This window comes from Lepidochelys olivacea (genome assembly GCF_965140295.1).
Source record: "Lepidochelys olivacea isolate rLepOli2 genome assembly, chromosome: 6".
In the NCBI taxonomy this organism is placed as follows: domain Eukaryota; kingdom Metazoa; phylum Chordata; order Testudines; family Cheloniidae; genus Lepidochelys; species Lepidochelys olivacea.
Genome location: NC_140416.1, coordinates 79,168,775 through 79,191,913, shown reverse-complemented (window position 1 = coordinate 79,191,913; position 23,139 = coordinate 79,168,775). Strand labels below are relative to the sequence as shown.

The following is a 23,139-nucleotide window of genomic DNA, read 5'->3' as shown; positions in this document are numbered from 1 at the left end:
CATTTTTGTTGCCCTTCGCTGGACTCTCTCCAATTTATCCACATCCTTCTTGTAGCGTGGGGCCCAAAACTGGACACAGTACTCCAGATGAGGCCTCACCAATGTCGAATAGAGGGGGACAATCACGTCTCTCGATCTGCTCGCTATGCCCCTACTTATACATCCCAAAATGCCATTGGCCTTCTTGGCAACAAAGGCACACTGCTGACTCATATCCAGCTTCTCATCCACTGTCATCCCTAGGTCCTTTTCCGCAGAACTGCTGCCTAGCCATTCGGTCCCTAGTCTGTAGCAGTGCATTGGGTTCTTCTGTCCTAAGTGCAGGACCCTGCACTTATCCTTATTGAACCTCATCAGATTTTCTTTGGCCCAATGCTCCAATTTGTCTAGGTCCCTCTGTATCCTATCCCTGCCCTCCAGCGTATCTACCACTCCTCCCAGTTTAGTATCATCCACAAATTTGCTGAGAGTGCAATCCACACCATCCTCCAGATCATTTATGAAGATATTGAACAAAACCGGCCCCAGGACTGACCCCTGGGGCACTCCACTTGACACCGGCTGCCAACTAGACATGGAGCCATTGATCACTACCCGTTGAGCCCGACAATCTAGCCAACTTTCTACCCACCTTATAGTGCATTCATCCAGCCCATACTTCTTTAACTTGCTGACAATAATACTGTGGGAGACCGTGTCAAAAGCTTTGCTAAAGTCAAGAAACAATACATCCACTGCTTTCCCTTCATCCACAGAACCAGTAATCTCATCATAGAAGGTGATTAGATTAGTCAGGCATGACCTTCCCTTGGTGAATCCATGCTGACTGTTCCTGATCACTTTCCTCTCATGTAAGTGCTTCAGGATTGATTCTTTGAGGACCTGCACCACGATTTTTCCGGGGATTGAGGTGAGGCTGACTGGCCTGTAGTTCCCAGGATCCTCCTTCTTCCCTTTTTTAAAGATTGGCACTGCATTAGCCTTTTTCCAGTCATCTGGGACTTCCCCCGTTCGCCACGAGTTTTCAAAGATAATGGCCAATGGCTCTGCAATCACAGCCGCCAATTCCTTTAGCACTCTCGGATGCAACTCGTCCGGCCCCATGGACTTGTGCACGTCCAGCTTTTCTAAATAGTCCCTAACCACCTCTTTCTCCACAGAGGGCTGGTCATCTATTCCCCATGTTGTGATGCCCAGCGCAACAGTCTGGGAGCTGACCTTGTTTGTGAAGACAGAGGGAAAAAAAGCATTGAGTACATTAGCTTTTTCCACATCCTCTGTCACTAGGTTGCCTCCCTCATTCATTAAGGGGCCCACACTTTCCTTGGCTTTCTTCTTGTTGCCAACATACCTGAAGAAACCCTTCTTGTTACTCTTGACATCTCTCGCTAGCTGCAGCTCCAGGTGCGATTTGGCCCTCCTGATTTCATCCCTACATGCCCGAGCAATATTTTTGTACTCTTCCCTGGTCATATGTCCAACCTTGCACTCCTTGTAAGCTTCTTTTTTATGTTTAAGATCCACTAGGATTTCACCGTTAAGCCAAGCTGGTCGCCTGCCATATTTACTATTCTTTCGACACATCGGGATGGTTTGTCCCTGTAACCTCAACAGGGATTCCTTGAAATACTGCCAGCTCTCCTGGACTCCTTTCCCCTTCATGTTAGTCCCCCAGGGGATCCTACCCATCTGTTCCCTGAGGGAGTCGAAGTCTGCTTTCCTGAAGTCCAGGGTCCGTATCCTGCTGCTTACCTTTCTTCCCTGTGTCAGGATCCTGAACTCAACCAACTCATGGTCACTGCCTCCCAGATTCCCATCCACTTTTGCTTCCCCGACTAATTCTTCCTGGTTTGTGAGCAGCAGGTCAAGAAAAGCTCCCCCCCTAGTTGGCTCCTCTAGCACTTGCATCAGGAAATTGTCCCCTACGCTTTCCAAAAACTTCCTGGATTGTCTATGCACTGCTGTATTGCTCTCCCAGCAGATATCAGGAAAATTAAAGTCACCCATGAGAACCAGGGCGTGCTATCTAGTAGCTTCTGCGAGCTGCCGGAAGAAAGCCTCATCCACCTCATCCCCCTGGTCCGGTAGTCTATAGCAGACTCCCACCACTACATCACTCTTGTTGCTCACACTTCTAAACTTAATCCAGAGACACTCAGGTTTTTCTGCAGTTTCGTACCGGAGCTCTGAGCAGTCATACTGCTCCCTTACATACAGTGCTACTCCCCCACCTTTTCTGCCCTGCCTGTCCTTCCTGAACAGTTTATAACCATCCATGACAGTACTCCAGTCATGTGAGTTATCCCACCAAGTCTCTGTTATTCCAATCACATCATAATTCCTTGACATCACCAGGACCTCCAGTTCTCCCTGCTTGTTTCCAAGGCTTTGTGCATTTGTATATAAGCACTTGAGATAACCTGCTGATCGCCCCTCATTCTCAGTATGAGGCAGGAGCCCTCCCCTCACAGACATTCCTGCCTGTGCTTCCTCCCGGTATCCCGCTTTCCCACTCACCTCAGGGCTTTGGTCTCCTTCCCCCAGTGAACCTAGTTTAAAACCCTCCTCACTACATTAGCCAGCCTGCTCGCAAAGATACTCTTCCCGTTACTGGACCGGGAGGAGCGGCATTGACAGGATCTACGTTGGCCATGGGACAGCGATCTCGACGTGGAGGACCTGTACTGACGGTAACAGCCGCTTTGCAAATGGCCTCGATGGGTGGACCTGCGATGGCGAGACACCAGCAATCGATGCCCGGGGCTGCGGTGTCTTGGCGGAGACTTGGAGTGGGAGTTCGAGCGGGAATGGCGTCGACAACTGTGCTGTGACCGACTGCGGTACCCACTACGAGACAAGGACTGTTGGCGACACCTGCTGCGGTCCCATCAATATTCGCTCCTTGAGGACGAGCAGTGCTGAGAGAGGCCAGACAGTCTGGTCAGTGTCGAGGGTGGACTCTGGACTCTGCCCCCACATGGACTCTGCCCCCAATGGTCACTGGACAGTGAATGCATCGGGAATGTTCCCTCGTCCGAGACTGGTACCAGGCCAGAGGCGACTGCGGAGATCCCAGAGGCAACTTGCCTCTGGAGTGTGAGGCCAACATTGGTGGCGCTCCAGGCACCGGCATGGACATAACGTCCCAGGCCGCCTGGAGGGCTTCAGGTGTGGATGGCACCTGGACATCCAGAGAGGCCTGTTCCGAAGGGGCCGGGCTACTCCACTCAACATGAGTTGGAGGCCTGGGGCCCGGTGGGGATCAAGGACTGCCCAACATGGGTCTAGCCTCTGTCCCAGACTTCCCTCACTGCTGCTGCAAAGTGGGAGTCTTTGTGGCCCTCTTGGCATGCCCCGTGGACAGGGAATGGTGCCGATTGGTCGATAGCACCAGAGAGTCGCCGTGCACTGATGCCGTGGTGCTGGGTACTGGTTCGGAGCAGCGTGCTGGAGTCAGGGTCAGTGCCAACTCCATCAGGATGGCCTGGAGCCTAATGTCCCTTTCTCTTTTGGTCGGAGGCTTAAACGACTTGCAAATCTTGCACCCTTCGCTGATATGGGTCTCTCCTGAACAGCGCAAACAGTCTGCGGGCAGGTCACTTCTTGGCATAGAACGCCTACAAGAGCCACGCAACTTAAATCCCGGGATGCGGGGCATGCCCTGGCCTGGGCTCACTGACTAACTAAACAGCTAACTAACTACAGGTACTAACACTGAACGAACCAACGGATCTGGGGACGAGCGACAGCAAAGCTGGAACAGAGTAGTTTGGCAGCAAGAAGGAACGGAGGGTGGTGGGAGCACAGAGCTCCCCTTATACCGCGCCAGGCAGGCGCCACTCCAGGGGTCGCGTGGGGCACTTCCCCCCTACGGGTACTGCTAGGGGAAAAACTTCCAGCACCGGTGCATGTGGTGAGCATGCACTCCTATTGTGGAATACACATGAGCAATCACTCGAAGAAGAATTCAGTTAATCCAATGGCTTCATTTAACATACACAGATAAAGCAGATTTCCGCATTATGGACCATGCCACTGTGTTAGTACAAGCCTGTTTAAAATGAATTCTATCAAGAGGTCACCTCCAGTTCACAACATCATCATTCATCTCATGAAAGCAAGTCCAACAGGAAGCCCATTCAGACACCTGATTGTTGCAAAAATATTTTCGTAAAGCAAAAGCTTTTCTTCTGTGTCCTAGCAATGTTGGTTTTGAATTTAAGTGAAATACATTAGTTCGCTAAGGCTGCAGACCAATGTATGAAAACAGATAAGGCTAGCACTCTTTGTTCAGTCTGTAGAAATGAAGCATGTTTTGCTTTCGGAGGTTACCTTGGTTTTCCTTAAACAAAAAAGTCTTCAGCTACATATTTTAAGATCTGAAGTATATTTAAAAAATGATAATTTAACCAGTGTAGCCAAAATAGCTCTGTTCTGAAACAATTCACAGCATGATCTTTAGAGCAGAACACCCAGCTACTAAGCTGTTCAATGTCATCTCAAAACATTTGCTGAAAAACAAGCGTATAGTAGATGCATTGTTCTAGGATGAGGGTATGTGTTTTTTTTTCCTTCTTTTTTAAAAGGCTTGTTAAATAGCCTGTGCTTAATTCCAGAAGAATAGGGTCTTTTTCTCATTCCATAGGAGAAAGGTTTTCCCATGAAGGATATTGTAATTTTAGTGACACATCAGTCATTTACCTGCTGTTTGTGCTAACAATGGCAAACTCTACTGTGGCTACACAACTAGATTATCTGTATGCAAAATGCTAGGGAAAAACCTCACTACAACAGAAATTCAAACTAACAAATATGGGAATGCATTTCCTCAGCCATTATTTTTATTTCCTTCATCTGAAAATTCTAATAATCTCTATCCCAATTCTCACCCCTTCATTTCTGCCTGTGTCTAATATTGTCTCTTCTCCCTGGGGAAAAAAAAAAGCATCTCCTTTTCTTTCTACAACCTGTTTGCCGTTGTCCATTCTCTTGCAGTTCCCCCCGGTACACTCTGTCTGCACTTGTTTCCTCCCCACCTCCACTACTACTGCTTCTCTCTCTTCCCTTTGGCTCCCCCTGTAGCCTATTGTCCCCCCACAACCCTCGCCCATCTCTCTCACTAAATAATAAAATAAGTGATGCATTCCAAGCCAATTTGCTTCTCATACTAATGTGCTGCTCCCCCACCAGAGGGGCGCAAATTGGCTGTATAGTAGCAGAGAAGGTAGCTCAATTAATTAGTCTGTGAAACTGCTCTCATGTTCTCCTCCAAATAAAATAATAATAATAATAATAAATAATCAGAGTGATCATGGCCCTTGTATGGATCATGGACCCCAAAGGCTGAGGCAGGGATGCCTGCAACAGGTAGAGGTTTTTAGGAAAACTTAATGACAAAGTTTCAACCCAAGCAGTTGGTTTACACTTTCAATATAAATTACTTTATCTTTGCAATGATAGGGCTCAAAGCTTACTTGTCCAGAAATGGAAACTGAGATTAGCTTTGACATATTTAAAATAGCAAGTAGGGGTGCATCAAGGATGGGGGGCAGAGGGCCCAACCTCTCTTGGCCCCTGACTGGAGCTGGAAATTTGGCCCAGCTGCCCCTCCATCACGACGCTAAGTGGCATTACAACCCTGTGTTCCTGCTTGGCCCCTTACCTTTGCAGTCCTTCTGTCACTATGGGCACCAGACACCGCCATTTCTAGGGAGAAGCAGAGCAGGGGCACCAGGGAACTGTAGTCCCCAGAAGGGTGGGAGGATAGGATCCAGGCTTTTGGTACTTCCTGGGCAAGTGGAAATGCAGGAAGAGGTGAGGGTCTGGGGCTTGCAAAACTACTTGGCCCTTGGTAGTGATGGTGCTCTTCAGCCTGTCTGCCTCTTTGGGTAAGAGAGCTCAGGGCTGGGCGCAGGATGGGGAGACCACAGGGCTGGGTGAAGGGCGGAGAGCACAGATCTGTGTGCAGAGGTGATGGAGGGAGGCATATGTGGGGTTGCATGCAGGGCCGTGGAGGGACAGCTCTGGGCCTCCTCCTTAGGAAAATTCTTGTTGTGCACCAGGTAACAAACTACCTAAGAAGGAATGTCCCTGACCAGTGAGGCTAGTAAAATATGCTTTATTCCGCTGAAAATCTCCCTCTTGTGGAGTGGTACAAAGCGTGCATAGAGCTGTGGCAGTTTGGGAGACACTGGAACTGTCACTGGTCACTAGCATAGCTGGGCTTCTTTAGCACTAGTCTTAGGTCTTGTCTACACTACAGGGGGAGATCAATAAAAGTTATGCAACTTCAGCTATGTGAATAATGTAGCTGCAGTTGACGTACTTAGATCTACTTACCGCGGGGTCCACACTACGCAATGTCGACTGGAAATGCTCTCCCGTAGACTCCCTTTTTGCCTCTTGTTCAGGTGGAGTACAGGAGTCGACGGGAGAGTGATTTGCGGTAAATTTAGCGGGTCTTCACTAGACCTGCTAAATCGACCATTGATGCATTGATCGCTGCGCGTTGAACCCCGGTAAGCGTATACAAAGCCTTAGACTGTATACAATAAGAGCCTGGATTTTGGACCAGTATGTAATCAAGCTATATAGGGAAATAGAGTAAAACAGAAATAGAGTTGGGTCCATGTACAGGACGCATACATTGATATGCACAATTTGTCAGAAATAAACAAATACCTTCATTTTAGTAATGTGCTAATTTAATTTTAAAAAGAGAAAATAGGCAAAAACTAATCTCCGTGAACCAATTCTAAGTTTTGCTATGCTTTTTATAGTCATTGGGAAATTGTACATGAGAACACTCGTAAACATCTGTGAAATATTAGCAGACTGATGAGGACAAGAGACAATGGTTGTTTGCTGTGGCAATCTAATCTTCAGAGAAAAAAATAGTCCTTATTTCACCTTCTCCAGATCAAAATCAGCCAGATCCACTTTGTTTCCTTTGAATTGTTTTTACTCCAAAAGTGGTAAGTTGATTAGAAACAGGAGAACAAAATGCAGGGTTTGGATTGTCTCTGGGCACTGAATCCATGTCTAAGCCTGGTGTTTCAGCCTCAGGAACTTTGGACGCAAACTCTCTCTGTGGTTTTAGGAGGATAGCTGCCTCATTTCTTTGATTGAACATCTGTACTGGCATTTGTAGGGCTGAATCCTTGTCTCGGTTGAGACACTGGAAAAGGTTTCTGACGTCCTTACGGAATTTAGAGCTCATTCCCATGTAGATGAGTGGGTTGTAAAAACTGGCAGATTTGGCAAAAAGGCTGGCTAGGACATTGGTGAGTGCTGGCACTTGAAACCCACATGCTGACCACATAGAGATTACTGCATAAGGAGACCATGCCAGGAAAAAGGCAAAACAAATTACAAATGACACCTGAGAAGGAAAAATAACATGAGATCATCAAAACTGTAAACACCACATTTCTAATGTCACGATTCTAGAACTACTTCAGCTTTTGGAAGAGCGTCTGCATTTTGTAACTACTAAAAGAGCTACTCACCCAAAAGTCATTTTCACAAAGCTCTAGCCATTATCTACCAAAATTAAAGGAAAAGTCTTCCTCACTTTCTCGCAGCTAAATAGAATCAATTAAGAAGCTATGGAAGAGAGTCTGGGTCTCCTTCAAACACACTGGGACTATAATTTTGGTCATTCATTCATATTCTGATGGCTGGAAAATGGGTTTGGAAAAGGAGGACAATTTAAGTTTTAACTCCAGTGAATAAGGAAAAGCTTCCATCAGAATAATTTGCACTGTATGCATCAGTTAGATAGAACACCATTGACACTCTTATAAAGTACATTGATTTTGGTAGGCCAATGTGAATACTCAAATGTACAAGCTATTTTGTTTAAATGTACTATATTTCATAATCAAAATGATTTATCCTACAGGACTGGAAATAGTAAAACAAAATTTTACAGTGGAGACCTTTTGTTGTTGCCAGTAATGTTGTACGGCCAGCAAATTTTGCTGTCATTTAAGGAATGTTTCAGGAGATACATTAACATGCAATATGGTGGTTATAAGAGGAGAGCAAATCTTTAATCAAGTACAAAAAACATTGAAAAGTCTAATTTAAACCAGAAATGACTCTGAATGACCAGAAGTCCCTGCTTTGGCTGCTTCTGCTCCTATCCATTGGAGTCTTTGACTGGTTCCACTGCACTTTTTCCTCAAGGTCACCTGGAGTCAGGGAGGCACCAGCTGGATCCTGGTGCCCACAGAGCATGTGCGAGATCTCCCTTGAACAGTTCTGGGTCCAAGGTGGTGCTGAGAGAAGGGAGGAACCCCATTTTAATCCCTCCAACCAGTGCAACTATCCCTGCTTTGTCTGCTTCTATAGCTGCAACTACACGCTGGACTATCTGGCTGGTTCCTATTTGAAACACTCTGTGTAGTATCTTAAGAAAAGAATAGATCATAGTTAAGGCTACATTTTAGTCATGGGTATTTTTAGTAAAAGTCATGGACAGGTCACAGGCAGTAAACAAAAATTCATGTGACCTGTCCACAACTTGTACTATACCCCTGACTAAATTGGCAGTGCTCATGGGGACTGGGTTGGGGGGACGACTGTGCATGCTTGGGGGATGGCCTGGGGGGTGCCCCAAGTGCTGGGGGGGTGCCCTAGATGCACGGGGGTTACAGGCATTGCAGGGGTGGTCTGGTGCACACCGCAAGTGTTCAAAGGGGTGGTCCCGGGGGCACTGCAGGTGTGAGCCATCCGGGACCCATGCTGGTGCTACGGGGGTGGGGGTGGGGGTGGGGGTTGGTAGGCTCCCTACCCGGCTTCTTGGAAGCAGTGACATGTCCCTCCCTAAGCTCCTCGCTCCGTGCCGCGCACTGCTAGCCCTGCAACTCCCATTGGCCAGGAACAACGGCCACTGGGAGCTGTGGGGGGCAGTACCTGTGGGCAGAGGCAGCGTGTGGAGCTAGGAGCTGAGGAAAGGACATGTTGCCGCTTCCGGGGAACCCCCTCAAGGTAAGAGCTGCCCCTCCCACACCCCAACCTCCAGCTCCCCCACCCAAACTCCTCCTGCTGCTGGGGGAGAGGGGCAGTGATCTGAGACTGCCCCAGCAGTGGCAGGTACGACTGGCCCAGGGGGCTGCCCGAACTGCTCAGGGAGCTCCGGCACCAGCCACACCGGCTGTGACTTCCTTGACAAACTCGCAGCCTTAATTGTGGTATAGATCAAAAGAAGAGATAATGGCTGTCCTTCATACGGGGAATCAGAGATTAGAGACACATTAAACCATCCAGTTTATCCTCATGCAGTTAAAGGATTGTTCCGTGCATTTCAGGGTATGGCTATGCAGACGTCCGAGATGGGAGTGCAGCATACGTAGCTATACCCAAGCTAGCTTTGATCTAGCTAGCTCAAATAGCAGCAGTGAAACTGCAGAAGCACGGGCTGTATAGCCCCACCCAGGACTTTGGGGAGGTACTCAGTCATCTATTCCATGTTGTTATCCATGCTCCCATGGCTTCACTGCTCCTGTCATTTGAGCAAGCTGGATCAAAGCTATCTTAGCTCCGATACCCTTAATGTGCTTACTGTAGTTTGGTTAAAATTATGATTCAGGATAGAGGAGGGAGAGGAATATAATCATTTAAAAGTATTTGAAGAACATTAAGACCATGATAGCTCATGGTTCAAGGGGTTTACTATGGATAGGGTTGTTGAAGGGTCCAAACAATAGGAATAATGGTATCACACTTTAGTGAAGGAAAATTTAGGCTGAATACAGTTAGGAAGTTTTTCCTAATGTCCAACCTAAATCCCCTTGCTGCAATTTAAGCCTATCGCTTCTTGTTCTATCCTCAGAAGTTAAGAAGAACAATTTTTCTCCGTCCTACTTGTAACCACCTTTTATGTACTTGAAAACTGTTATGTCTCCTCTCAGTCTTCTCTTTTCCAGACTAAACAAACCCAGTTTTTTGTATCTTTCCTCATAGGTCTTGTTTCCTAAATCTTTAATAATTTTTGTTGCTCTTCTCCAGACTTTCTCTAATTTGTCCACATCTTTCCTGAAATGGGCACCCAGAACTAGACACAATACTCCAGTTCAGACCTAATCAGTGCGAAGTAGAGTGAAAGAATTACATCTCATGCCTTGCTTACAACACTCCTGCTAATATGGCCCAGAATGATGTTTGCTTTTTTTGCTTGTGATCTATTATGACCCCTAGAACCCTTTCTGCAGTACTCCTTCCTAGACAGTCATTTTTCATTTTGTATGTGTGCAATGATTATTCCTTCCTAAGTGGAGTACTTTGCATTTGTCCTTATGTAATTTCATCCTATTTACTTCAGACCATTTCTCCAGTTTCTCCAGATCATTTTGAATTTTAATCCTATCCTCCAAAGCACTTGCAACCCTTCCCAGCTTAGTATCGTCTGCAAACTTTATAAGTGTCCTCTCTATGCTATTACGTAAATCATTGATGAAGTTATTGAACAGAACTGGACCCAGGACCGATCTCTGACGTACCCCACTGGATATGCCCTTCCAGCTTGACTGGGAACTACTGATAACTACTCTTGGGAATGGTTTCCCAATCATTATGCAGCCATCTTATAGTAGCTTCATCTAGGTTGTATTTCCAAAGTTTATTTATGAGGCGGCCATGCGAGAGAGTATCAAAAGTCTTAGTAAAGTCAAAATATACCACATCTACTGCTTCCTCCCTATCCACAAGGCATATTACACTGTCAAAGAAAGCAATTAGGTTAGTCTGAATGATTTGTTCTTGACAAATCCATGCTGTTACTTATATTATTATCTTCTAGGTGTTTGCAAATTGATTGCTTAATTATTTGCTCCATTATCTTTCCAGGTACTGAAGTTAAGCTGACTGGCCTATAATTCCCCGGGTTGTCCTTATTTCCCTCTTTATAGATTGGCACTATATTTGCCCTTTTCCAGTCTTCTGGAATGTCTCCCGTCTTCCATGACTTTTCGAAGATAATTGCTAATGGCTCAGATATCTCCTCAATCAGCTCCTTGAGTATTCTAGGATGTATTTAATCACGCCATAGTGACTTTAAGACATCTATCTGGTCTAAGTAATTTTTAACTTGTTCTTTCCCTATTTTAGCTTCTGATCTTACCTCATTTTCACTGGCATTCCCTATGGTAAATGTCCAATTACCACTAACATTTTTGGTGAAAAACTGATATAAAAACGTCATTTAGCACGTCTGCCATTTCCCTATTTTCTGTTATTGTTTCCCCCCCTTCATTTAGTAATGGGCCTACCTGTCCTTGGTCATCTTCTTGCTTCTAGTGTGTTTGTAGAATGTTTTCTTGCTACCCTTTATATCTCTAGATAGTTTAATCGTTTTGTGCTTTGGCCTTTCTAATTTTGGCCCTACATACCTCTGTTATTTGTTTATATTCATCCTTTGTAATTTGACCTAGTTTCCACTTTTTGTAGGACACTTTTTGAGTTTCAGATAATTGAAGATTTCCTGATTAAGCCAAAGTGGTCTCTTGCCATACTTCCTATCTTTCCTATGCAGTGGCATAGTCTGCTCTTGTGCCCCTAATAATGTCTTTGAAAAACTGCCAGCGCTCTTGAACTTTTCCCCCCTCTGACTTGTTTCTGATGGGATCTTACCTACCAACTCATTGAGTTTGCTTAAGTCTGCCTTATTGAAATCCATTATCTTTATTGTGCTGTTTTCTCTCCTGCCATTCCTTCGAATCATGAACTCTACCATTCCATGATCAGTTTCACCTAAGTTGCCTTGCACTTTTAAATTCTCAACTAGTTCCTCCCTATTTGTTAAAATCAAATCTAAAACAGCCTCTGCCCTAGTAGTTCCACCTTCTGAAATAAAATATTGTCTCCAATACAATCCAAGTACGTGTTGGATAATTTGTGCCTTGCTGTATTACTTCCCCAACAGAAATCTGGATAGTTGAAGTCCCCCATCACCGCCAAGTCCTGTGCTTGGGATGATTTTGTTCGTTGTTTTAAAAAAGCATCATCCACCTCTTCTTCCTGGTGAGGTGGACTGTAGTAGACCCCTACCATGACATCACCCTCGTTTTTTACCCCTTTTATCCTTACCCAGAGATTTTCAACAAATCTTTCTTCTATTTCCATCTCAAACTCAGTCCAAGTGTATTTATTTTTTAATATATAAGATAAGGAAGACCTTATTTCATTTGTGTCATTTACAAACATTACAAATGTAAGGGATCAGATGGGTTAGCGGGTTTAGTAATAAGCCACCTTTCCTCTAGGTCACCAGTTCAAAACTGACCTGACTCAGTGGGGACCAGGGGTGTTCAATAGTCTAGATGAAATGAGGTGGTGGGTTTCAATTCAGGTCACAGACAGGACTCCACATCACAACTGGTGCTTATTAATATCCTTATTGGCAGGCTCAGGAGGATGGCTGAAGATGGAATGAGCAATGAGACCAAACTGTCCTCTCATCTCTAAAATGCTTAGGGTACGCTGGTAAGGAAACATGGGGGAAATTTTGCAATATCGGTGGTGTGCTTGTTCCAGGGATAACTAAAGGGATTTTCATTTTCTTTTCTCTCAAATCTAGCATTGTTCTAAGAGTTAAATTACATATATGTATATAACCTGCTATATTGTAGGCAAAGAATTGTCCGTTACCTGAGTAATATTTCGTTTCATGAGCCGCTGCCTTTGGCTAATTTTTTTACCTCTTGTGGTCTTGTGACTTGATTTAACAGTCTTTATTATGGACACGTAACAGAAAACCATGATGGAGACAGGAATAAAGAAGCCAAATATAAAGACTCCAATCACATAGGACTTATAGACAACAGAAAATGTTGCCTTGATCCAGTCTATTTCACATGTTCCATATTTGTGGTCTGGAAAAATTGAACAGATTAAGTATGAACAAATCCATTTATCCGAAACAGTTATGGATTGTATTAACTGATGTGCACTTTACAAAGTCTTTAGAGAGGTTTATACAAGAAAAATCTGCATTTCTCATCACTTCTATATCACCTATTTAAAACAAAATTGATTCCCCATTTAAGATGTACAGAAAATGTTATTTTCTACAATTGACAAATTGTTTGTAAAACAAAATTCTCATTTACGTGAAGGCTGTATTTACTCCACTCTAACAGTGTAACAAGGCCTTAAAGTAAGCATAAATTAAGTTTAAACTACCAGAGTGTTCTAGACGGGACTTCTTGCAAATGAGATTCAGACATTTCTGTCTTTATGTATAGAATATTATGTACAGAAATGTATATTAATTCCTTGTTTTGCCATTCATCAATCACATTACTCAACTATTAAAGGAATGTAGCATGCAGGAAATAAAGTAACTATTGGTTTCAGTATTATCTAGGTTACTCACTCTTACACTGTCCAGTAATATTCTGCAGAATTGCACAATGATTACTACTGTTTTTAATGGACACAGATGCTGGATAAGATTTTTCTCCATATAGGTAATTCTGTAGAAATGAACACTCACCTGTATAGCTACCCCACCCTAGAAGTGGTGCACTGGCCCAGAAAAGAGCAGTTGTCCATATCACAATCATGGTTAATGTAATATTTTTTCTATCAATTTTGTGAGCTGTAAGTAAAAGATAAAGATAACAAATTTGATCTCCAAAATAGATTAACAAGAAAGATTGTTTGCAGCTACACCTGAATTTTAGAAGAGAAAATGTTTAAAAAAATTAATGTTGTAAGAAAATAGGTATATTGATTGAATTGTGCAATCTAACAAATGTTAAGAGCTGACGGAAATATTTCTTCACTTAATAGATTATATGAAAAAGAGCAGTTCCATTAATGAAATACTGTTACCGCCTTTTTTGTAAATACAATAGTTCAGATCAATGTTCCCTCTAATTTTTTACATCTGTGTACAGAATGAATTTTGTTATGTGCACCAATATGGAGGTGATGTCTGGCAGGAGTGGGGCCGAGGGGTTTGGAGTGTGGGAGGAGGCTCAAGATGGGAGGGAAGAGGTTTGGGATTCAGAGGGGTGGGAGTGTGGGCTCTGGGGTGGGGCTGGGGATGAGGGGTTTGGGGTGCAGGCTGCCCCAAGGCTGCAGCAGGGAGAGAGGCCGCGACAGTTCCGGCGGGGCCGGGGAAGAGGCGCCTCTCCCCAACCATGGCAGTTCCGGCAAGGGCTGGGGGAGAGACACCTGTGCACTTGTGTGGCTCTTATATCCTGCTGCACGGCCACACGGCCTCTCAGTTTAGAGGAAATTTAGGTCCATATTCCCATTTACACTGAAGCCCCTCTACATTGCTTTGACAGTATAAAGAGGGCTTAATGTGGGGGTAAATTTACAATAAACATTTACAAATATTTGTTTCCTTTGCTTTACAAATAAATAAGTAAAAAGGAATTTTCTGACTGAACTTGCAAAGATTTACTTCTTAATACTGTTGCCTGATCTGTAGAATACGTATTAATTATATTGATTACTTAAGAATCCCCAGTTATCACTTTGAAAGGGTTGCCAGGTTCTTCCCCCGAGATAGTTGGGAACCCTGATGTGCACAGTTGTAACACTCACACTATAGGAACTCTTTTATATTTACAAATGTAGTTTATTAATACATTTAGCACAAACACCCCAAGTCAGTAAGGTAGATAGATATACTACAGAATATACACCTGCACACCCATATACTCACACCATCTCTTGTAGCACAACCTGAAATGTAGCCATCATCTTCCTCATCACCATCACCCATACCCGTCATTCTGGCACCTCCCAAGGACTACATCTCTCTCTTCTACCGCCCTAGGCTGGGATGCCACTTTTATATGTTACACTAGCACTGCTATGTTTGATGCATATTCAAGAGGGGATTTTCTCCCTTTTCCTTATTTGTATGCCCTTACCTTACTAATGTTGGAGTGTCTTTTTCCTATAGGTTAGTATATCAATGATCTCAACTTATCATCATATACGTCAGTTTGTTACCATGGCCCTTTTGTGATTAGGTATCACGTTTGTTATTTTTGTCCTAATTGGTTATTTCGGTTCTTTCCAAGTTCCAAGATGTGATGTACCTGTTAAGTTTAAAAGGGTATGCACTTAGGAAAGCCCCTGTGCCAACCTGCTTTAACGCATCTTCTATGTTAAAGGTTGCAGCCACACATGGACCTTATGCTTTAGCTCATTACCATGTATCTAGGTGAAAGATCCCAAACATATGTATGCTAACTTTGCCTTAGGTAACATACAGCATGTGGCCTGCAGGTTCCTTGTGTTAAAATATACTCTAATGTAAACTTGTAAATCTATTATAATAAAACAAATAATCAAATCCATAAGAAAATAAGGTAGTTATAAGAAAAGATGTATAGGGAAGTAAGCAGGCTACCCTTAGATGTATCTCATGTACCTATAGTCAGAACTTCCCCTTAAACTCTGTTTTTGGCTCCCCAAATATCTGGGTTTTTTTGTTAGACCGTTTATCTGTCCAAAGTTCATAGGCCTCAAGCCTTATGTTAACTTGCTGAAGTTAATGTCTTACAGGATACAGGCCTGTAAGTTTCTTGCATTACTGCTAAATATAATGTAAAACAGTAAATATAATAAAGGCAAGCTTGCCCACTGGCTACAGTAGCAGTGAATATGACAAAGGCAAATTAGCCCACTGGGCAACAGTACCTTTTGATATATTTAAATCTGGTATACTTGTTAGGTGGTGAGGTTGGCTGGTAGCAACCAGTGAATTTTAACTCATGCCAGCATAGCATTTAGGAGAAATTTTCTGGGAACTTGCTTGACAAAAGAGAGATTTGGCTTCATTTCCAGGTGTTATCAGTATCATTGACTACTTGAGGACCCTTTTCTTTTGAAAATGAAGGACATACTGTCTTTGTCATATATTGAATAGGAACCTTCTTGTGGTGGTGATGAGGACGAACTCAGGCTCCTAACTCTGGCAGGAAAGTATCAGAAAACTGCTTGACTCTATTTGAAAGAAAGAGTCCTCTTCTTCATTACTTCCTTTGGTAATGGATGATCGTGTAATGTTCCTCCCTCACATCTTTCCCTAAAAGCTTTACATCTTTCTCCTAGTTTTATGTCTCCATCTGTTCTCTTGTGTGCTTTCCATGGTTTCCTTGGTAACCCTGTGTGACAGAGAGGCACCTTGGCAATGGGTCCTCTGTTCTTTGTGAACAGGTTTCACCTCAGACCTGACAAACACATATCTTGCAGGGTATTTATCCATAAGGGATGTCATATGAGGTGTCTACAGAAAGCTCATTATTTGTCAAGACTCAAATCTTTTCAAGATGTGTGTATAGCTAACATCGAAGGAATAATGGGTTTATGTTGAAAGTATGCTTTATGGACTTGGAGTAGAAATTTATGACCAGGAGTTGATGTGCCTAGGGTAGGGGTAGGCAAACTACGGCCTGTGGGCTGGATTCGGCCTGCCAGCCATTTTAATCCAACCCTGAGCTCCTGCTGGGGAGTGGGGTCTGGGGCTTGCCTCACTCTGGCACTCCTTCTGGAGAGCAGGGTCAGGGGCTACTCCACACAGCTCCCGGAAGCAGTGGCATGGCCCAGCTCCAGCAAGGGAGCAGGGCTGGGGGCAGCTCCATTCAGCTCCTGGAAGCAACAGCATGCGCCCCCCCCCAGATCTTATGCATAGGGGCAGCCAGGAGACTCCGCTCTGCACTCTGCCTCCATCCCAAGTGCCAACCCCGCAGCTCCCATTTGCCAGGAACTGCAGCCAATGGGAGCTGCAGGAGTGGTGCCTGCGGATGGGGCAGTGTGCAGAGCCACTTGGCTGTGCTTCTGCATAGGAGCCAGAGAAGGGACATGCTACTGCTTTCAGGAGCTGCTGGAGGTAAGCGCTGCATGGAGCCTGCACCCCTGATCCTCCTCCTGCCCTCTGACCCCCTCAATCCCAGCCCTGATCCTCCTCCTGCAGCCCAAACCCCTCATCCCCCGCGCCCGCAATCCCAGCCGAAGCCTGCACCCCTGCCCCAGCCCTGATCCTGCTCCTGCCCTCTGAACCCCTCAATCCCAACCTGGAGCACCCTCATACATCCCAAACTCTTCATCTCCAGTTGCACCCACAGCTGGCGCCCTCACCTCCACCCCCGCTCCTCCCCAGCTGGAGGCCCCTCCCGCACCCTGAACTCTTCATTTCTGGCCCCAGCCCAGAGCCCACACCCCCAACCAGAGCCTTCACCCCCTTCCCCAACCCCAATTTTGTGAGCATTCATGGCCTGCCATACAATTTCTATTCCCAGATGTGGCCCTAGGGCCAAAAAGTTTGCCCACCCCTGGCCTGGGGGATGGCCCATGTAAGCAAGAGGGAGTTGTCACTCCTCCCTAATTAGGTGGCGAGCTAATGCAAGACTCAACTGACCAGCTTTGCTCCCTCCCAAAACTATCAATGGAAAACCATCATAGGCACCACCAAACAAATGAAGCCTCCTTGAGGTGAAAAAGGAATGTTACAACAGACAGAGTTTTGCCTTGGCTGTAATTAGAAAGTAAAGGCTGTTTTCAGTATAGCACAGAGAAGGGAGAAGCACTCTGGATCCACTTTTTGGAGGTTTTATGAACCTTGTGTTGCTTTCCTGATGTTTGGGCCCTGCTCCTTGTTAACCCAGCCAGCTCTGCAAAAGACTGAGCTTTTTCAGGAAAACCTATTTTATTACATAGACAAGGTAACTATTGATAAGTGTAGATCCAAGTTCAAGTTTTATGATTTTGTTTTGTGTTGTCATCAGTTGTTTCCATCTTTCTCTCATTTCTAGTTAAATCTTTATTCTTTCTTAAATAATCCTTTGTTTTAAAACATTTGTTTTATTGTAAGTGCTCACAAGTGCAGTTTAGTTTAGAGAAGTCGTGGCTAAAGATAAAACTGGGGTACACAGCAGCTCTGGATAGATGGTATCTGGAATTTCTGTGAGTAGCCAGTCTCAGGGTGTTGTCTGATATATTGATTATGTATTGTTATATCGATTACTTATAAACCCCAATTAACACTTTGAGGTTTGATAGGTTCTTTTCCCAAGATCGGGCCCAGTATTATTTGAATTACATTTTAGTTGGAAGCCCCTATGTGTATGGCAATGGCCACAACACCCAAACTCAGGGAAGGCCTTTTGAAATTGTAAAATGTTTATAATTACTATAACTAGTCTTTAAGTAAAACAATCCAAACAAATAAGGTGAAGTGATACAGGAATGTAATAATGCCCAGCACCATCACATATGCATACTCACTCTATCCTTGGGGAGGACTCGAAAGGTTGAGACAAATCCCAGTCTGAGTCAAGGGTCAATTCCAGTGGCCTAACCCATAACTGGATGTTTTATAGGTCTTGATGTTCATCATGCATATACATGAGAGGTTCCTCCCTCTTTTACCATATCACAACTTCCTCACCCTCATAATGTTGTGCTGTCTTATCCTATAGGTTAGTATATTCATTCATTTAAGCTTATTAGCATATGTCAGTTGGTTACTATGGTTACCTATGGTTGAAAATCTGCTGATGTTTTTCCCTCCAAAAATACCCCGAACTGGTACTGACTGACTTCTTGCAGTTATCAATCAGTAACTTTATGCTTAGTTTCAGCACTTTTGAATATTGCAAAACAAGCAAAACAATATCTTACACCATCTTGTGACTTAAGGACACTGCTGGCTTATGTATTTATGCTAATTCTATTAAACAGTGTACTTCTACTATGGCTATTGGGCCTTTCTGTTATGCTAAGTGCTTACGCTAATCTCTTATAGACTTGGTACTATAGGTTTCTTGTGTTTCTGCAATATTATTCCTATCTTTTACCATACCAGTATGTGGGCTACAGAGGCTGGATATCACAGGGGAATGATTCAAAGGGATTCAGGGATTGGGGTGCGTGACGGGATCCCCGGGGTGCAGTCTGGGACTGTGGCACTGCTGTGCACCCCTGAACTCTCTCCGGCCTGGGCTGTCTCTGACAATGTCTTGCTAGTGACCCTCCCCAGGTGCTGTTATCACTTAGCACAACCACACGTGGAGCCCCATACCCAGCTAGATTGCATGAATGCTCCCAGACCCACTCACGAATCACACAGGGAAAGGCATCAGCCAGATCCCCCCAACTCCCAGCACTGTACCCCAGGAATATACCATCTTGCACTGCTCAAAATGAGCACTGCAAATTTATTAATTGGTTCACCACTTCGTCAATGGAAAGTGGACATACACAAGCCTTTGTAAACCTGAGCAGTTTTGCTACACACTTCATACAAACTCACTGGTAAAGATAAACAGTAAAACAAATTTATTGACTACAAAAAGATAGATTTTAAGTGATAGGCAAAAAGTCCGAGTTAGTTACCAAAATAAAATAAATTATAAGCATGCAGTCTAAACTCTCCACCCTATTAGACTGGCCAAGATCTAGCTTAAGCAGTTTTTCTCACCCCACTTGATATTGCAGTTCATAGTATGCAGATTTCACCCTTGAAACCTGGGCCAGTCTCCTCTGCTTAAGTCTTCTAGTGACTTGTTGCTTGCAGCATGGGTGGGGGCAGGAGAAAGGTGAAGCATGGGCCTGCTCTGTTCGGTTTTATACCCCCAGTTTCATGTGCTTGGGGAACACACAAGTCCAGGAATGCCTGGTAGGCATTAGAGAGTCTCTAGGCAAGGTTGAGCAATTCCCCTGGTGTGGCCTCATGCAGATGAGTCATTGAATTATAACTCCCTGGCTGGACAATGGCTCTTGATGAGTTGTTTGATACCCCGCCCAGGCACTGGTTACTTTCCTTGCTGTTGCCTCTGGGGAACTAATATCTGGCGGACTCCCCAACTTACAGCATATTTTAGTGACCACCATGCAACACGATTCTCATAACTTCATATGCATTAACAATATACATATATGGATAGAAAAATCACTTTCAGCAGATCATAACCTTTTCCCTGATACCTCACACAGCCTGCTTTATATGCAAGATCACAATCATATATAAATGAGGAACATGGGGGTTACAGGGTGCTCCCCCAAAGTACAGAATGTCAGAGGGTGCACCTATTGTTAACCTGTAAGGTGAAGAAAGGGATGGTATTAGGCCAGAGGAGAATGTTTGAGTGGCTGAAGGGCTGGCAGCATCAGAGAGCGGAGACCCAGCTACCACAAGACAGACTCCCTTTTGCTAGAGGCAGGGAGTAACAAGGTGACTCTCAATTCTGGGTACCCTGAGAACCATCACACTCTCAAATTAGCCTGTACACTCTCAGGAGCAGAGACTAGGGGTTCAGATTCTGATTTCACGCTGCTATAAACTGGACTGAAATCAATACAGTTACTAACTCATAGCTTACACTAACGTCAATGGGATTAGAATCAAACTCCACATTGTATTCTGCATTTGTAAAACATCATGCACAGGTATAGTGCAATATAATTACATACCCAAAAGCCCTATGTTTAAATTATGTTATGAAAGTAGTAATATTCTAACTTTACAATGTTTGACTTTGCAACTCTAACAACAGTCTTTCAATATACAAAAATATATATATATAATTTCCCAAGTTTTTAAAAGAACATTCTGTTATGCACTTGACATACTCTGTCATAGGATCTCTTCATCGCAACCACAGATCAGCACAATTTGAACTCTGGACCTAGCAGCACTGCCGTTCAGACCTCTACCACTTGAGCTAAAAGACTATCTACAATAGATGGCAACATGAGTAGGCTGGTGTCCTATGTGGACAAGCCACTAGGAGGACAACACAACACACAACGGACTGAACGAGTAGCCCCATTTTACAGACACCAAGCATACTGCACACTGTCTGATAAGCCAGGCAGCAAACTTGATAAGACTTGTATATGATATATTAGAGACCTGGATTCTTTTTATTGACAGCTTCTATAACCTTGCACTGGAGTAGGAGACCTAGCTCAATAAATAAGGATTCTGAAGGACACAGAATTAGTAACACTGGTCAGTAGAAGAGGTGAGTCAAGAACTCATGGGATGGTGACTCCCAGCTCAGGGTTGCAAGGGTTGAAGGAATATTGTGTGTCCCCCATCTGGAGTTTCAGCTCAGGGGAGCTGCTTCAGAATGATTCAGGGAGTCACTGGGGAGCATGCTCAGTACCACTGGGGGGGGAAGTGTAGTGTAGGGAATGTTCAGAGATTTCAGCAGCAAGCCTACAATAAATTGTATTAATCTTAGGTAAATGAAGATTTTTAAACAGCTTATAACTTGGCCAAATTTGAACAGGTTTTCATAGACACAGCAAGAAGTCTCTGACGCCAGAACTATCTCCCTGGCAAATTTCGGATTCCTGTTTCAAAACAGAGGCACAAGAGCTCTTAAAAGTGGTTTGAAATTTTTTTTTAATGGGAAGTGTTAGGCGACCTTAATATATCAGTTGCTACCATAGGTCCTATAAAAAGTGTTTTTTGGGAGTGGGACAAATATTTAGATTTTCGTAAAAGAACAAAGCTTAGTATTGTATTCACAAGTGCACCTCTAATTATACTGGAAACATGAGTTTTAGTAAAGTAAAATAGACAATTGTTTGTATATTTTCTATCTAATTCTTTGGCTTGATTTTAAAGATTTCAAGTGTATAATATTGTCAACACATTTAATAAAATACCTTTGAGGTAGTGATTTGATGTTTGGCAAAGAAAGCAGACATACCTTGGTGGAGCTGGCATCCTTTAATGTATCTGATGACACTGATGGCTGTCAGGGTATTAATACTGATTAGACCAAAAAAGAGTATTATAAATCCATCCACCTGACAAGGAAAGAGTGGAGAGAAGAAGAAAAAAAATCCAAACTCTTGGTATAAAGGGCATATTTCAAAGGTAGAGAACACAGAAAAAACATGACATTTATTAATATTGAATATGTTTCTACTAAGTATTCTGAAAGAGTTCTCTTTAATATTTATTCACACTTTCAATTCTAGGCTGTGTTTGATCTTGCATGCACAGAAACAACTTAAGGACAGCAATTGAAAACGATTACTTTTTTTTTTGCAGAGGAAAAATCCAGGAGAAAGACTAAAACAAACCCAATGTCACAGGAATCTGTACATTCTCCTGTTACTAAATTAGGGTCTAAGTATTCAGAAAAAGATTAAGAATCTGGAATTGTAAATAATGCAGTTACCTTGCATGTCCATACTGAAGTGATTAGAAAGCCATCATCTCTAAGAACATTAAACAGCTCTAGAATGCCCCTTGAATAGCCGAAGAGGGAAATGCCTGCATCTGAGACAGCAAGATTGAAGGTGAGATAGTCCTGAGGGTCCAGGGAATGTCGTTGGTTGTACATGATGAAGATCACCCCTCCGTTGCCAAGCCAAGAAAGCCAACCTATGCAATTAAAGTCAGTGCTGTAGGACAACTGGAGAACAATTTGAAAGAAAAATACTAATTGGTATTTTGCACTTCCTCTTTTGCAGGACAAAATGGGTCATGCCATTGGCTCGCCACTTTCCATAAGTTGTGGCATTGACTGACACTGTCTTGGAGCCCCATCAATTTTGAACTACAGGATGATGGCTGTGACAGAAGAGGTTAGACAAATATATTGAGCAATAATGGGAGGAAATCTCAGAAGTCCGACAAGAGCATAGAGAGCCTCAGGTGGTTGCCATTATTAAAATTAAACTTTCATTGCAAATAATCTCCTAATTAATTCACAATTTGTGATGAACATTCAAAAGACAAGTTGACTGAATATGGAGAGACTGGGATAATCTCCCTAAGACCGCTGTCCTGTCAGGATTTTCCAGTAGTGCACACATCTCACCAGTAATACATGTGACCATTGTACATAACATATTTTCATAAGAATATTTTTGAATGAAGCTGGAACAGATCTGAATAGTTTATATTACATTGGACATTTCACAAAAGCGCCTGTTTTTCAGGTTCACATACAAAATAGCAGTTGATCAGACCTTGCCCAGGAATTAAGGAACAGAAAAAAATCAGAAAACTGCCATTGTCTTTCTGATTTCTGCCGTTTTGGGGCAGAGAATTCACTGCTACTAAAACAGCTCTTTTGTAACAATGAAATACTCAGAGAGGAGTTTCCAGTACTTAATGGGCTTTCCATAACCTGGAACTACCTG

The 23,139-nt window shown here is 43.6% G+C and overlaps 1 protein-coding gene across 1 annotated transcript; it reads right to left on the bottom strand.

The window, feature by feature from the left end:
• Positions 1 to 6,812: 6,812 nt before the first annotated feature.
• LOC311522888 (opsin-5-like) lies at positions 6,813 to 22,358 on the bottom strand. Its single transcript, XM_084632446.1, has 5 exons — positions 22,170 to 22,358; positions 21,693 to 21,792; positions 13,499 to 13,603; positions 12,652 to 12,875; positions 6,813 to 7,381 (listed from the first exon to the last, which is right to left on the bottom strand). The coding sequence occupies exons 1-5, from the start codon at positions 22,332 to 22,334 to the stop codon at positions 6,926 to 6,928; spliced, it is 1,050 nt and encodes a 349-aa protein (XP_084488572.1). The 5' UTR covers positions 22,335 to 22,358; the 3' UTR covers positions 6,813 to 6,925.
• Positions 22,359 to 23,139: the final 781 nt, after the last annotated feature.

Excerpts from the sequence above, each read along its gene's own strand:
- LOC311522888 (XM_084632446.1), bottom strand. The coding sequence starts at position 22,334 with ATGTACAACCAACGACATTCCCTGGACCCTCAGGACTATCTCACCTTC. Across the intron at positions 21,793-22,169 it reads CTTCAGTATGGACATGCAAG|GTGGATGGATTTATAATACT; the intron begins GTAACTGCATTA and ends TTTCCTTGTCAG. Across the intron at positions 12,876-13,498 it reads AGGGTGGGGTAGCTATACAG|ACCACAAATATGGAACATGT; the intron begins GTGAGTGTTCAT and ends CAATTTTTCCAG.